The sequence below is a fragment of the Euprymna scolopes genome, chromosome 37 (genome assembly GCF_053919585.1).
Source record: "Euprymna scolopes isolate OS-2025 chromosome 37, ASM5391958v1, whole genome shotgun sequence".
Taxonomy (NCBI): Eukaryota; Metazoa; Mollusca; class Cephalopoda; order Sepiida; family Sepiolidae; genus Euprymna; species Euprymna scolopes.
In genome coordinates this window covers 58,254,630-58,271,398 of record NC_136518.1, presented here as the reverse complement: position 1 = coordinate 58,271,398, position 16,769 = coordinate 58,254,630, and the positions used below count along the sequence as shown (strand labels likewise).

At 33.3% G+C, this 16,769-nt stretch overlaps 1 protein-coding gene across 1 annotated transcript in view; it reads left to right on the top strand.

The window, feature by feature from the left end:
- Positions 1 to 16,769, top strand: part of LOC145261202 (uncharacterized) — a 751,089-nt gene that overhangs the window by 661,097 nt on the left and 73,223 nt on the right. Inside the window, exons 100-106 of the mRNA XM_080119542.1 lie at positions 2,325 to 2,473; positions 3,571 to 3,638; positions 6,780 to 6,920; positions 8,537 to 8,716; positions 9,891 to 9,986; positions 12,893 to 12,976; positions 16,039 to 16,157. Of these exons, the coding sequence (XP_079975668.1) occupies positions 2,325 to 2,473; positions 3,571 to 3,638; positions 6,780 to 6,920; positions 8,537 to 8,716; positions 9,891 to 9,986; positions 12,893 to 12,976; positions 16,039 to 16,157 (837 nt within the window). The remainder of the gene's footprint in view (positions 1 to 2,324; positions 2,474 to 3,570; positions 3,639 to 6,779; positions 6,921 to 8,536; positions 8,717 to 9,890; positions 9,987 to 12,892; positions 12,977 to 16,038; positions 16,158 to 16,769) is intronic.

Here is a 16,769-nt window from a genome sequence, read left to right as displayed (position 1 = left end):
ACACAGCAAAAATTCATATTTTGTTATTCGCCACTTTGCTAGCATGTAAAACGGATGTTAAACTGAATATGATGATGATACCAGAGAATATATCTGCATGAATCGTGGTACTAAATTGCCATTACTATGTTTCCTAAGTTCTCTCCCCAAGACGGAGGTGGGGGTTGTTTTACAAGATTTGAGATGTCTTCTTTCTACATATTCAACTTATAATTGATTTGATCTCCCTCTTCTCGCTTGTGATATCGCGGCCACAGAAACCCCTTCCCATGTCTTTCAAGATGCAACATAAGTTGTACGGTCAATTTTAGAGTCAGAAAGTATTCTTGAGTGTAAAGTTATTCGTGAAATAGAAAAATGTAGTTTCAGTCAACAAAAATAGCGGCACAAATTTGGCTAGAGGAGCTTTCCCAGGCAAACAATGAATCCAGTCACAATCAGCAGAAACGTAGTCGTCTTTTCGTTTTGAGACTAAAAGATTTCAACAATATTCAGTATATTTTATAAAACCGTTCTGGCATCTGATTGACTCGTTCTTATCATACATGATTATGAATAGAATTGCCGAAATCTATAAGGTCATACTCTCATATTATGCAAAAAATATTGCAACAAGTATCAACTAGGAATTCCTACTTTGTTGATATTTAGTATAAAGTGTCTATTACTTACCTCCCTGATGTGTGTGTGCTGAGGAAGGGGAATCAAGCCTTTGATGCCGTAGTTACAGTGGAAGGGCAACACTTTCAGCAGATCTCTGGAGATCAATGTAGTTACATTTTTTGCCCCCCCCCCCGATTTATTGGAGAGGTACCTATGTTTTCAGTGGTGTCCGTTCATGCATCCATTATTCCGGACGATTGCCAGATAACCGTCCATTAGTTTTTACTGAAATTTTGCCACAAATTGTATTTAATTAAATAGATGTGAACAGTAAAAAAATTTTCTACAAAATTTCCCGTTGTGTCCCCCAGGGACTCAAGAGGTCAAAAATGCCCCAAAATGGCCAAAAATGACACATTTTGTCCTATGACATTTTATCCATCCATTAAGTTTTTCTGAAACTTGGCTAAAATATGAAGCCCATTGTTTTTAATATAAATCCAGTATGGGTAACCCTGGCCAAATTCTGGTTCGCGTCCCCGGGGACTTTTAGTGCTAAAAACGCCCCTTTTTGTGGCTGTTTTTCATGTTTCTCAATATAAACTTGATATGTGTGACAATATAGTGGTTTTTCATGGTGGCTAACTCAAATATACATGTGTTAAGGCCTGAAGCTACATTATTATCCATTTAGACTGAGATTTTGCATCCCCAGAGGCTCCAAAGAGATAAAAAATGGCCGAAAATGGCACTTTTTGCCCCATAACTTTTGATCCATCCATTAAATCTTTCTGAAATTTTGCCAAAATGTGGAACCCATTGTTCTTATAAATCCAGTATGGATGAGTTTGGCAAAATTCTGGTTCGCATCCCTCTGGGACCTTTAGGGCTAAAAAAATATGCCTTCTTGGAGTTTTTTTTTTCATATTATTCAAAAACTTGATATGTATATCTATATAGGTGTTTTCCATGGTGCTGAATTCAAATATACATGTGTTAAGGCGTGAAACTGCACCGTTTGTCGATTTTCACTGAGATTCGGCGTTCCCACGAGCTCAAAAGAGATCACAAATGCCTCAAATTGCAAAAAATGACACTTTTTACCCCATAACTTTTCATTCATCCATTAGTTTTTTCTGAAACTTTGACGAAAATGTGAAGGCAACGTTGGCCCTTTACACTTTTCACACTCCTCAATTTTTCACTATTTTTTTGTGGCGTCATCTCCATGCAGCACCAGAGAGGGATCACACGCACCCGGCTTATGTTTTCATTTAAAATATTGACATAAAGATTATATAGTCACTTTTTAACCGTAATAATATTGACATAAAGATTATATAGTCACTTTTTAACCGTAATAATATTGACATAAAGATTATATAGTCACTTTTTAACCGTATAATAATATATATAATAATAATAGATATAAAAATATTAAGCATTTGCATTCATTTGGCTCAAACTTAAATTTGATCTAATTTGCATTATTAAAATCACCACAATGTTAAATTTTAATGTGTATTCCTTATAATAAAATATAATTTTCGAAATTTTGTTGTTTTTGTTTACAAAGAATCATCTTGTGTGGGTCGCATATTATAGGTTAGGTGGTGTTGATGCGGTGCACATCATACCTTTAAGCATCTTTGAACACCTGCACACATAAAACATCTACAATATGTATTTTTAAACCTATTGTTTTATTATTTATTACTTAGGTTTTCGAAGCGTTGTATGTTGGGAAGTGATGGCCGTGTCCGATGCCTTGACTGTCCTGAAGGTTATACTGGAAACCAGTGCGAAGTCTGTGCAGAGGGATACATTGGTAATCCAAGAGTTGCAGGAGATTATTGCCGACCTTTGGATGGTAAGAAATAATCGATTTTAAATCATTTTTATGCTCCCGAAACCCCATAAACTACAAGGGAAAAGTCATATCTAAGCCTCGTTTTCAAGTCAAAATTTATCCATCACTTACTGTATTCACCTGGTTTTGCCATGTAGAGACATATTGTTGGTCCAAAATAATTTCATGTATAGTCATATTTGTAATTTTTGCCATGAAAAAACTTATAAATAATATTTGCAATACGAGGTCGAGTAATTAAAAAAAAAAAAAAACTACTGTGGTGGTTTTACTAAGCAAAAACATTTGTTGACAGCTATAAAAACAGCAAATTTGTTTTATTTATTAAAAATTTTAAAATACCAATAAAATGAAATGTTCAAACCCTTTTCAAATAGTTTTCACTGAGATATTCTTTGTTTCATTTAATTGTTTTTTAAGAAACAAAGAAAATCTTTTAAAATATTTAATTTCTGTGCATTCGAATATCTATGAAAGAATCAATCCAATCTTTGATGATCTGTTATGATAGTATAGCCACATTGAAAGAATGGATAGGAGTTCTTTGGTTCGTAGATGTAGAAAAGTTGAGGTGACAGGGGAAGGCCAAGGAAAGCATAAAAGGAAGTGATAAGAATGGGGTTGAGAGAAAGCAGGATAAATAAAGACCTGGCCAGAGTTTGATTCAATTCGAAGACAATTTCTAAATGCCGTCCATCGCATGTAACATGGACGTTAAAATGATAATAGAATGTATGAGAGTTCTTGGATAAGTAGATGTAGAAAAGTCAAGGGAGTAGGGTCATCCCAGAGGGGAAGGCCAAGGAAAATGAGGAAAGAGATAAGAATGGGGTTTAGAGAAAGAGGGATAAAGACCTGGTCAGCGATTGATTTGTTTGGAAGTCAATTTCAAAAAGCTGTCCAACCCATGCCATTATGTAAAACAGTCGTTAAAGTAATGATGATGGTTGTTATGTTTGTTTTTCTTTTTAATCAAATTTTCATTCCACTTTCTAATTGGATCCATCTTCGTTTGTTTTATTTGTAAATATTTTAATAATATCACGAAGACACTTTTTTCATGTCGATTAATTATTTATATTTGTTTTCATTTGCAGAGGCCTGTGACTTGCGTGGTAGCCAATCAAGAGACCCTAATCCTGCCACCAACAGATGTGACTGCAAAGTAAGCAAATTGTAACAATTTTAAAAAGGCTCCCATCATTGCCTGGGATGAAATGAGAAATGTTCTATTGCATCCAGCCTATATTAAATTTCTTTTATTCTTACCATTTTACGATGTTTAGAAAATTGTATTTTTGCCTTTTCTTTCTTCATCACAAACAAGGCATATTGCCACTGAACTATAAAAAGCTACTGTGATAAGGACCAGATTTATTACTGTAGCCTTACTGGCTTATAATAATCAAGACACAGTGGTATAATTAACAAAAAGTGTAAAAATTATATTACAGAAGTACAAGCCATGATTCTGGTGGCCATAACTGCCACAAATCGCTACATACAATGTGTTAGATGTAACCATATTTATAGTCTTCGCGTAAATCCATTATTTCTGAAATCAGTATATTAGCTTACTTTATAACTTATAAGGTAGTTGGTTGGGGAGTTGGACAGCAAGATGTTTGTTCACATTGCATTTAAATTTCTGCATGGTGATACGGTCAGAGAAACATGGAGGAAATACCAAAATCAAGCTATCTAAGGAAGCTATTAGAGTAGAGAATCTGTTGCAATATTTTTTATATAAGAGGGTATGATCATCGAGAATTGGAAGGTTCTACTTATAGATACTGGCGATAAGAATTGATGAATCAAATGGCCACATTCTGCTAGCAACCAATCAGAAACCAGAATTGCTCCATAATCAGATTGAATTTTTTAGCATTCCAGCACATATTTTTTTTTTCATGTCAACACAAGAAAGATCTTTTGCTCTTTGTCTGAAAAATAATAAAGTCCAGGACCTGTACAGAACAGCTACCCACTGAAAATTTTCTCCAGGACTTGTACAGAAAAGCTACTTATCGAAAACTCTTTTGATTAAACATGGCTTACAAATCAAGAGTATCTTTCACACTTCACATATTTTTACATTGAAGCATTAGGATTTTCCTTCATCGGATTGGGCAGGGTTGTTTACATTGATAGGGTACAAATGCAGTACGTTCTTTAGAGCACATTTCGTGGAAGTACTTGTAAAACAAGCACAAGCATGCAACACTGTAGTGATGTGACTGGGGCAAGAGATCTGCAGATAGTGCGGTACCCATTAGATTATAATTTTTTATTTTTTTATTTTTATTTTATTTTTTTTTTTGCATCCCATCGAAGAGAAAACAAGGGAGATGGTAGTGGTTGGTGCACCAGTTCAGATATAGCAACTACGGGGTCTAAATCTGTACTCAGAATTGATTGGGTGTGAACAGTAAGATTAATTGAAATAAATTTTGATATAATCTTAGGTTTAACCGGCTCCTTGAGGCATATTTGGCATTTCTTAGGAATCCATGAGGACCCTTATGTATTCTTGTGCAAAACTCTAAACTCTCATTTATATTTACATTGTTTTTTTGTTTCTCTAATTTCCAAGATATAAAGTAAAATAAATTCGTTTTTTATGGTTGTCAAGTGTGAATTGAAGACACCATTATAATGTTGTTGCTCTTTAATCACAATAATCTTAGTTACATAATTTCAGAATATATATGCATATGTGGTAGTGTTGGGACGATTAATTGGAATCAGGAACCAGAAATATCAGAACTTTTGAGCATATTGGAATCAGAAAAATGTGTTGCCTATTTTCCATTGGCAAAAATGATTCTTTTAATTGCCATTATTTTATTTTGTTTAAAGCAAAATTTTCCACTGCTGGTAGTCATGATAAAATAATACATATTTATTGATTTTAAACGAAAATCTATAGATCATTACTCACAAGTGAATTTTTACGGTTGAGAAAATATATACACATTTAACAGGTGTTTTTATGGTAATCGGGAAAAAAATATCAAGTATAGTTAAATACTTAAGGGTTTATAAAGACCCGGTATCGGTAATTTAGTAATCAGTAATTGTATAAGAATTAGAAATGTATTGAAATCATCCCATCACTATTATGTTGGTATATTTATTAAACATTAGGAATAGTGTATGGACAAGCAGACAGAACTACATATTGCATAGATTTACATTTAAAAATGTTTTTGCCTTCAAACAGATATACTGTTACTTTTCCCACTTAGTGTCTCCATAAATGTGGCCTCTAATTCACAGTAGCCCCTTGCGTCTCGGTGGCAATGTGTCTCGTTAGGGATCGATAAAAATAAAAGAAACAATAATAAAATAAACGATGTTGATGGAAATAGATTAGGATTTGTCTGTAGTAAAAAGTATACTATTCTATTAATGTATTATTATACTATCTTTTGATGACTAATGATAATAAAATACACGATATTATCGTTATGAATTTTTTAGATGAGGGATAATTATTTGGATTATTTGAATTAATCGGAATAATGTTCTCATCTTCAGTGTTACTTGCACAACGTTTTGGTCGATGTAAAGACATTTATTTATATTCATTACACTATTGATAGCCAAAAATATGTAGTTTTTATGGAAATCGCTCTAGACAAGGCATGAAGCCATTTAATGTAAAGAGCTAACAAGAATAAAAGATTATTATCGCAAAGACAACAGATGCCTATTGACTTTAGTCTTGAAAATACCAAAGTTGTAGGTAGGAGGAAAACAGTCAGCAGGAAGAGAATTCCACAATCTTGCAGTTCATGCAAAGAAGCTACTGGAATAGAAAGCTGTATTACAATGAGGTATCAAAACAGCAAATTGATGCAGACCACTAGACCACTAGACCAACGAGTCAAACGAGCTGGAACAAAGGAAGCAAGGAATAGATCAGACAATTCTGAAGAACGTGCCATAATGGTATTTATAAGATTAACTGAGATGAGCAACATCACGTTTATGAGAAAGGGATTGTCATGAAAAGTATAGGGTGGGGACAATCAAGTTAGATATGTTTCTGCACCTTATCAAGAGCCCTCAAATGGGACAGAAATTCACTAGTCCAAATATGACAAGAGTACTCAATACATTTTACGAAAGAGTCTTGCATTAACATTAAGTGAAAAATCATTCTTCCACTTTAGCAATATTTTTTCCTTTTCTTGTAATCATACACCATTAAAACATCATGAATCCATAAGAGTTGAGGATAAAACAAAACAAGGGCATATTATTCATGTCTTATTCTTTTATTTTTATTTATTTTTTTCAGGGAAACACCAAAGGAGAACGATGTGACAGATGTATTAAAGGTTCTTTCTACTTGTCTAAGAGTAATCCAGAAGGTTGCATCTCTTGCTTCTGTATGGGAGTCACAGAACACTGCACTAGTACATCAAGAAGGCGCACACAGGTGAGATAACCTTATCAATTGGATAATCTTATTAGTTATTTGTATACAAATTTAAAATCTTCAAATATATATATATATATACTAGCAAGCTGGTCGACGTTGCCCGGTTGCAAAATATGCATAAATATTATATATTCGTTCATACAGAAACTGAGACATGTGCATGCGAGTATTGTTTTTTCTAAACAGTTCACTTGTAAAAAAAAGGCTGAGATCGAGACCAATGCCTAAAGACAGTGAGTTAAGTACGATAACCATTAGGCTTACTTGGCACAATCTTTAAAAAGTGTTTTCAAACCTGCTTATTTTTAACATAATAAATCTGTCATGTGAACCATTTACACATGCGCATTCGTGAAACAGTAAACAGATAAAACTCTGACGACCTCCCATGTACCAATTTTTCAATTTTGATACTTTAGCAGCCCGTTTTTTCCGAATGAAAACAGATTACAAAATTTTCCACATGTCTGAATATCCTATATACAAAATTTCAAGTCTGTAGATCAAAAATCTGTTGAGAATATAGGTTGAGAAGCGTATTTACACACTCTTTCATTCTCACTTATATATAAAAGCATTTTGTGTGTTTGAGTTTGTTCCTATGAAAGCCAAAACAGTTTTGAAATTTCACACAAATGTCCTTCGTTCGTCTGGGAGTGTTCTTAGATAGATTTTGTAATGAATAACCTCTAATAAGTATCGAAAATTGATAATCGAAAAAATCCGATTTAAGGAACAATCCGATTTTGATCAAAGTTAATACGCTTATAGAGCCTTTCATCACGAGTGCATTTTAGAAGTTTTATCACCGCACAAGCAGAAGGGGGCATCACATAAAATCAACAATAGGTTGATAAGACAGAGCGCATTCAAAATGAATGTTTTTGTTTAGAGTCCAATTGATCCATGATACTTGGCTTTTGCATTTTAAATTTTAATTAAATTCATTATATAAAAAAATAATTTTATAAAATAGGTTCTCTACAGTGCAATGTAGACAACAATGTATTGTGGACTGTCATTGTGGGGATATATGTGAGCTTCCTCCTGCTGCGCCATGGTGAGTTCCTGACTAGAACAGGCAATCAACTGATTTGATTGACAAATGGACGATTTCACCGATTCTGATGGAAAAAAAAAGTATTAGTGTAGAACATTCATTGATACTTATTCGATCCCGGGCAACATCGGGTTTCTCTGCTAGTGTGTGTGTATATATATAATAGACCCTTATAAAATAGGCTAAAGCATGAGTTAAGACAAGTCGGCCGAAATACTGCAGATATATATTTCTAAAAATGTGTATGTGTGTATAATATGACCCTTTAATTATTGTTCAAAACATTTTGAATTTACTTGACTTATATGTATACTCCAGAAAGGTTCACAACGTGTTTGAAAACAAACTTTCGAGACTTATTCAGTGTTTTAGCTATCAAAATCCGCATATCAGTCTCAATCCTTATTTGGCCATACCATCCCTTTGGTGGTCATCTTTACATGCTTTCTTTATATAGTTGAAGTTTGGTAGCAGAGAAACCTGTCCAAATCACATTGATTTTTATTTGATTTTCACAAAAATATATTAGCAAAACCATTTTCTTCTGTTTCAGATTGGTACGTCATTTGTTGGTGATCGTGCTGGCTTTGCACTCGTCAACATGGATCAAACAAAACGAATCATAACCGGTTTCAACGTCAACAGCGATAAGGATTTGACCTATCGAAATTTCTATGCTCAACCCAAACAGGTTTATTATTGGTCGTTACCTGATCGTTTCCTTGGAAACAAAGTAAGTTCCTTTTTGATGATGATAAGCGGCTGTTGCGATAATGCAAAGTTGTTTGCAAAGGTTATTGAAAGGAGATGGAGAGTACTGAAAATCTGTTAAAGCTTGTTGTCGCCCATACTCTAGGGAACACTGCCGATTATTGTTAGTGAGTAATCTCTTATAATAGCCTGTATGCAAACTCCTAGTGAGTACAACTGATTAATAATTTGTTTTTCAATTTTGCAAAACGGTGAAAGTGTTAAGGTACAACTTGAATGTTTAAAGCCAAAGGAATTGACTTGATGTTGAAGAAAAAAAATTCTACTAAAAACATTCAAAAGTTGAGACTACTATGAAAAAATAAAAGCATTCAGGTGTAGTACTCGAGTGTACTACAACTTGTTGGGGAATAGGTCGTTTTGAAAAGAAAGAATGACATATTTATTTATGACAGTTTATTCATACAAAATTCATACAAATTAGTTTTTATTAAGATTTAAACACAAATCTCATGATATAATAGTGATTATTAAATGTAAATTTATGAGAGAAATCAGCATATGCTTTGTAACGAGAGAGCGATATTGCCTTAATCTAACTAAAATAGATCCTGATTAACAGGACATTTTGGTGGCACGTTAGAATTAGATCAAGAAGTGATCATTTTGACTTTTATTTATCAAAAAACTTAATTTTTCATATTACGATATATATATATATATATCTAAAAACTTAATTATGGTTGAATTTAATCATAAAAAACGTCTAGAAAATGAATAAATAATGTCCCTTCCTCCCTCGCTCCTATCAATACAGAAAATTTGTTTATCTTGAGATTACCCTTTCCTCAAATTATTAGAAGACTTACATAATCTGGTTTTCAAATTAAGGAAACTTCTCAGTGTGAATTACAACGTTTGTAAATAAGTCATTGGGATTTGGTCTTTGTCTAAAGGAGAGAACTAACATTTATTAAGGAAATAAATGTTTTGTTGCAGATAATTTGGTATGATTTAGGACGCTGAAATGATCAGTAGAACACGGAAACAGATTTTTTATACAAAGAAACTTCGTCAGTAGAACAATGAAATAATGCAACGAGTAAAAATTATAATGAAAAAGGAAAAAAGATTATTTACAAATTAGGAAATTGAATGAAAGATTTGATTACATGTTTTTTCATTACTTTTTCTAGTTAACATCTTATGGAGGATACCTTAGATTTACAATCAGCCACTTACCAGGTATTAACAATGCCCCTACTGCTCGTGCCGCCGATATTGAAATCATGGTGAGTTATTTCATTTTACTTCCTTTCTTTTGCTCATATATTACTGGCAAGGTTACCCGGCGTTAGATAAAAAAAAAAACTAGTTGTACTTATTTTTGTCTTGCTTTTTTTTTTTTTTTTTTTTTTTTTTTAAAATTTTAAACAATACTAATTGTTTTTTTATCAATCTAGAATTACGGGCCAAATTCTAGTATATACTAAATTGTTTATAATGCCAACGCATAATTAAAGCAAAATTGTTTTGAACTATTAAAATATTTTCCAGCGCTATGGATAATGTTTACCCATTCATTTTTATTTTTCATTATCTCTTATGTTTTTAATTCATGTTTTGTAGCATGATGTAAATCAAATCTATAACGTCGCACCAAAGCTATACTTATTTCGTCAAGGTTATGTTCTAAGATTAAAATAGTTTGCTTGAAGCATTGTTTAATGTGTATATTAAAGAAATTTACTTTTATAGAAGGCAGAACAATACAAAAGTTATGACGGATAGACTCAGACTATTTTTACCGACTAAAGGCCAAGTAGAATTTGTTCCACAGGCACACATCCTCTATATATCAAGTTTGTAGACCAAAAATTGACAAAGGAGTTTGCTAGAGACCGTTCCTCAGACAGACAAGATCACTTGTGTGTATGTGTATATATACACAACAAATAAGGTTGTTCCGAAATCGTGTCTGAGGAGTCGGCTAATTTCAGTTAATGTTTGTAGATGTGATATCTACCGTCTGCATACCAGCAGTAACTATCTTAGTTGTATAGGACGCGTTGCTTGTCACATCGTAGAATGTAGAACTGGATTAAAAAAAAAAAAAAAATTAAGAATTTAAAAAAAAAAATCGAGGCATAGCCAATAGATTGCACCGTGGCCCATATGGTTAGGTCGTCAGTATTGTACACTTCATGAGTGCGACGACCTGGGTTCGTGCCTATGTCTGAGTACGTCACTGATGAGATGCAGTACATCGAAGCCCACTTTGGGTCTAGCGTTGTCCGTTGTCGATGCAATTGCTCGATTCTATCTAACTCTGGGTTCTATCTTTATCGTGAAAGGTGTATGTGAACGGGTGTATATTATATATATATAATATATATATATATATATATATATATGCTTTTTTATGCCATATTATAATAATTTATACCTTAAACAATTCAATGGATTTACAATTGTTTCTAGAAAAACTGTACAATAAACAATTGTAAATCCGTTGAAAATACAGGTACCTTTCTTCAGAAGTATTGGTTAAAAAATGTAACAGAAAAAGTGTAAATCGCAAGGAAAAAAGAAAAGTAAAAATAACAAGATTAAAACTATGTTCTGCATTGTAATAAAAAAAAAGTATAATTATTGTGAAGAATGTTCAAAAGATCGAAATCCAGATGTTTTTTTTTTTAAATATTTTCAATTCAATACGATTTATTCAGCATAAATTAAAATATTGCATGCTTCCGTTACGAGAGAAGGAAATAGGGAAATGAACAAAGAGGGAGAGGCGTTGTGAATTTAGATGGTTAGAAATAGTTGATCAGCACCTGTTCAACTTCATCTTGAACTGATCCGCTGTTGATGGGTTGACAAACTCAACCAACAGTCTATTCCAGAGAACCACTGATGGAAAATGTGACTTAGTTGGTTTAGCCAAAATCTCCAATGAAACAGCTTCAGGTTGTGTCCTCTCTGTCCACATTCGGGTGCAAGGGTGAAGAGAAGATCCCAACAGGGGTCGTAATGGCCATGGCGGTTATGGGCCAAAATTAGTCTCGTAAGGAAGGTCACAAAAACCTCACACTGACCGGATTGCGAGCCTCTGCACTCGCTCCACATGCTGAATGTCTCAAACCAAGTATGGTTCCTGGGCGCCTGGATGCCATTCTCCAACACAGGTCAGACGAGCGATAAGGAGGAAGATTTCTGGAGTGACGTTGGTGAAGGAGTGCTTGATGAGAAAAGGCCTTGCCTTGTTGGCAGCCTGAATGCTGCGACTCAAAGGCCTGAAGGCAGAATTAGTCAGCATCCCGAAGTCTCTGGTCTCTTCAACATCTGCTAGAAACTTTTCTGCAATGCCAAAAGTAAGTGGCAACTCCGATGTGGCAACATTTGCCTACGTCGAGGTCGAGATCCCATGCAATTGACCACTTTCATACATGCTGAAGACTCTACTGAAGAGGATGAATCTGCTTTTAGTAGGCCACCAGCTTAACGTCATCAGCAAACAGAAGCATATTACCACCAATGACATCCGACATGTCGTTGATGAATAGGAGGAAAAGGATTGGTCCAAGAACCGACCATTGTTGAACTCCACTGCTAGTGCCCATCTCTGGAGACAAGCTCCAGTTCACCTAGACTTTGTTGGTAAAAACGATTCATAGAAGTTCTGAGAAGTATATCATTGGAGGAAGGTGAGGACCAAAGGACAAAAAAAAGGAAAGCTAGAGTTATGAGGTTGACAAAAGTAAACTCAAGACTTATTACATAATGACGTCAACATAATCGCTACATCAAATATAGGATTTGAAGTATAGGTTTATAATATGATTTTTAATAGATCGGAAAGATTACACTGAAAAAAAAACCGTACAAATAATATTGACCAACCCAATAAATATACAGAAATGAATTCCGCTTTGCATATACTACATCCTATTTATGAATCGTGCTGCTCAAATATATATATACCTAATAAATTCCAATGTAACACTAATTGTTTGAAATAATATAATATAGGAATAACTAATGATTATGCAAAAAATATTCAATATTATTTTCTATTAATTTCTATAATTTAAACAGTTAATAAAAAACAGTTTGAATATTATTTGTCTTTTATTTAATGATCTTTTTCAGTTTGTGGATTTTGATTTAATTTTTTTTTTCTCTTTTATTTTTTTAGGGTAATGACATTATGCTATTTTATTACATCAAAGGCAATTTTACCGGTGACCGACCAAGATCTTTTGAGATCCCCTTGTATGAGGTATGCAATACATTTATATCGATTTTTATTTATCAAGCTTCATTATTTACAGTTCGTGAATTTTTTTTATTGTTTTTGATTTTTCTTTTACTCTTATTCACTCCAAACAAGGCATATTGCCATTTGGACATAAGGGGCTGCTATTTGGAATCATTTCTATAAGGACACTATGTAGGTACAAGGTGTCCACGAAGTCTGGACACACATAGTATTATTGGATATCAGCCTTGCAATTTCGCTGATCAGTCATAAAAATAGTAGAGTGCTCACTAGGGGGAACTGGTTTTGCTCACCTTTCGGCCTTGTTGCAACAGGGAAACATAATAAAGATGAAGCACAAGAAATCACTTGGTATTTACTTTAGCTATACCTTTACGAACATCCTGTAGTTGAGCGGCGAGATAACTGGTCATATGACATTCAAATTTCTGCATGTGAGTACAAGCATGAAAGTAGACCAGAAGGGAATTCCAAAGTCTAGCAGTTTGAGGAAAGAAACTCTTAGAGCTTTCTGGCATCTAGGGACGTCTACAGTGTAGGGTCAGGATTTTGCTGCTTGACAGGTTAGTCGTGGGTATTTATGTTGAGTGGGCACAAGTACTATGAGTTTATCGGAGCACATCCAATTAAAATACTTGTTTTTTAGAATAAATACTGCTTTCTATATCTTAAGTGGTGAGAAGTCAAACCTTCTGTACAGATAAACTAAATGTTTGGTTGATCATTTCAAATTTAGAATTAATCTGTAATGCTGATAGGAGTATCAGTTCTCTATTCTAATAAACTGTACTCCATATCATCATGGCCTCTATCTAGTCTTGAGAGACCATGGATACCTTCTGTAAGGGTAGTTGCTCATGTAATTATGAACAAAGAGTTGCACAATCTCTAACCACTCTTCCCTGAATCGGCACTGCTTGATTCCAATTGCAAGGATAAGTTTAAGACGACTGGAAACAATGCCAAGATAAGTGGAGAGCACATACAGCACCTGGTATTTCCAAATGGTCACTTAATAAATACTGACCTGGCTCTGTTGCTTAACTTTGGTGATTTAATGAAACAACGCACATTTATTTTAGCTTCTATGTAATCTATAGATGAATTAAATGACTGCAGATGAAATCACACTTTTAATAGAAATATTTTTCATTTGGCTTGTACGGAAAAATTAAAAAAAGGTACAATTCAATGTTAATGAAGAGTGTTAAGCGACTTGGTAGATTAAGCCTTTCATTGTTGCTTTGCAGAAACCGACGGAATTCCTTTTGCCCAGATGGCAAAATAATTAATGAAGTTTCAAAATGTAATGCATTTTTATATATATACTAGCAAAAGTACTTGTTGTTGACTAGGTTCAAAAACAGCCAACAGAAAATGGACTCTGATTTATTAAAGTATGATAGGTTATGAAAAGGAAGGGTTGTAAAGAGATAGCTTCGAATTTGGGGGTATCAAAACCAAAGCAAAATATGATGAAAGTAAAAATACAATAGATAAACCCCATCATTTATTATACCATACCTGTTGACACTGAAACACTTATCACAATATTCTGTAGATCTATATTAAAAACCTTGTTAAACTTTCTATGGAGGTCATGCGCGAACGAACACCCCATAATTTTATTATACCATATTTCTTCAAACTGAAATATAATTATCAAAGAATATTTACGCAGATAGATATGAAAAGTCTTTATTAAAGTTTGTGCCTATTTCCATTCTATGGAGGCCAGGCACGAACGCAGACCCCACAATTTTATTATACCATCCTTAAGTTAAAACATACTTATCAAAGTATTATGTACATCTATATCAAAAACACTTGTAAACTTTTTTTTTTAACTTTTAAATTTTTTATTTCCATACTTTGTGGACCAGGCGCACACGCAGACCCCACAATTTTAATGAATCGTCATTATGCCAGATCAAACATACCCATTCCTGTGTCTCGATACATCTGTCATTATATGTGATCAATTTTTTATAATAGTCAACCATATAGGAGCCTATTCATAACCAGACACACACACACGTTCAGCTTTATATTATAGATGATACTGATAATTTATTGGTAAGAATGATCTAAAAAAAAAAAAAAAAAAAAAAAATGGAGTCTACCACACAGTTATATTTCTGTTATAATAAAGTTGCCCATCTTCTCATCCAGATTGTCTCCTATAAATCTGGCCCCTACCACAATAGTCCCTTAGGTTTCAGTCGCAATTTGAATTGTTTGCAGTGAATAATGGTTAAAAAAGTAATTTTTAATCGCCTTTTGCCAATAAATTACCAGTATAGAAGATATGTTTCCATGTTGAAATGCTGTTAATTATTTTGAAAATCTTAATTTACTCGTCATTCTTGTTTCTAGTAAAGTAGTTAAACTTAACGATTCTTAACTATTTTTCTAAATGAAATATTTTATTCCTTTTATGATATTAGTCACTTTTTCTTGTACAACTTTTAATTCATAAAGTATTTGTTTTTTCTTTATCATTTTATTCATATTATGTTACAGGCGAGGGAATAGGCATTTTATTCAAGATCCAATACAGTTTAATAATAAACTTATGCAAGACTATAATAATAGAAACAATAAATACACAATTCAAATGGGGAAATCCAGGAAATATTGAATCATTACTTTATCTGTATATAGTTAATCTATTGATATATAACCGTTTAGCAAATAGAAACTTAAAATAGTCTGTTGGAGTCTACTATTTTGTATAGAGGAGATCATATCTTGGCTGCATTTGATTGCCTAAATTGCTTGCTGTTAAAATATACACTCACTGAGGCTTTATTATGTTAAGATTAGTTGTGATATTTGACTTGTTGAATTAACTTAATTTGGGTTTTTTTTTTGTTTTTTTTACATGGAGATCACCACTTATCAAGGCCCACAAGCCACTTGGGGATAAGGGTTATTGTGTGTACAGTAATCAATGGGATAGTATCGTAGTAATAGTTAGATAGTTTTTATGAAGCGTTACCTCATAAATTTGTAAACGTTGTCTTATTGTGCATAATGGTTGTTTTAATGTATTTTTGTAGCATCATTGGAAAATGGCTAATGGCAACTGGGCAACTCGTGAGTACTTACTGATGGCCCTTGCTGATCTTCGCAGTATTTTGATCAAAGCAACTTATACAAAAGATACAAATATGGCCACGTAAGTAAAATACTCTCTGCTTTTCTAATATACAAGGTTATTGGAAAGGAACTGTCTAATATTAAGCGCTTTTAATTTATAGATACCTGAACTATAATTCTTACAATAAATGAATATAATAAAAAAAAATGTATAGCATGAGGTTTTATTTCGTATGGGTGCCAGCATTGGCACTAGCGTTTTATAATGCCTGGAAACCACATTAACTGATTTCACAAGGAACTTTTTTTTTTTTTTTCGTTATTAGTAAGATAATACTTATTAGGATTAAAAACCCATTTAAAGACTAGGGTTAACAAGATTGATAGATTGACAGATAAATCCTGATGAATACTGTGAGGGGATTTAAAATCTCTACACATCACCAATTCAAAACAGCTGAGCCAGAAAACAGATTTCCCATCATCAAAAATATCGCTCATTGAACGCGAGGACTAAAGGAAAAAAATAAAGGGGCCGCCTCACAACTCTCGCTTCAATACTGATTCATTTCTTTTAAGAATTATATTTCAGTAATAAATTTCAAGTATAGCGAGTTATTTTCCAATTACCCTGTATATAACTCGGTATATCATCTATATTATATTTCTTAGTCTCTCTGTTTGTTTCAAT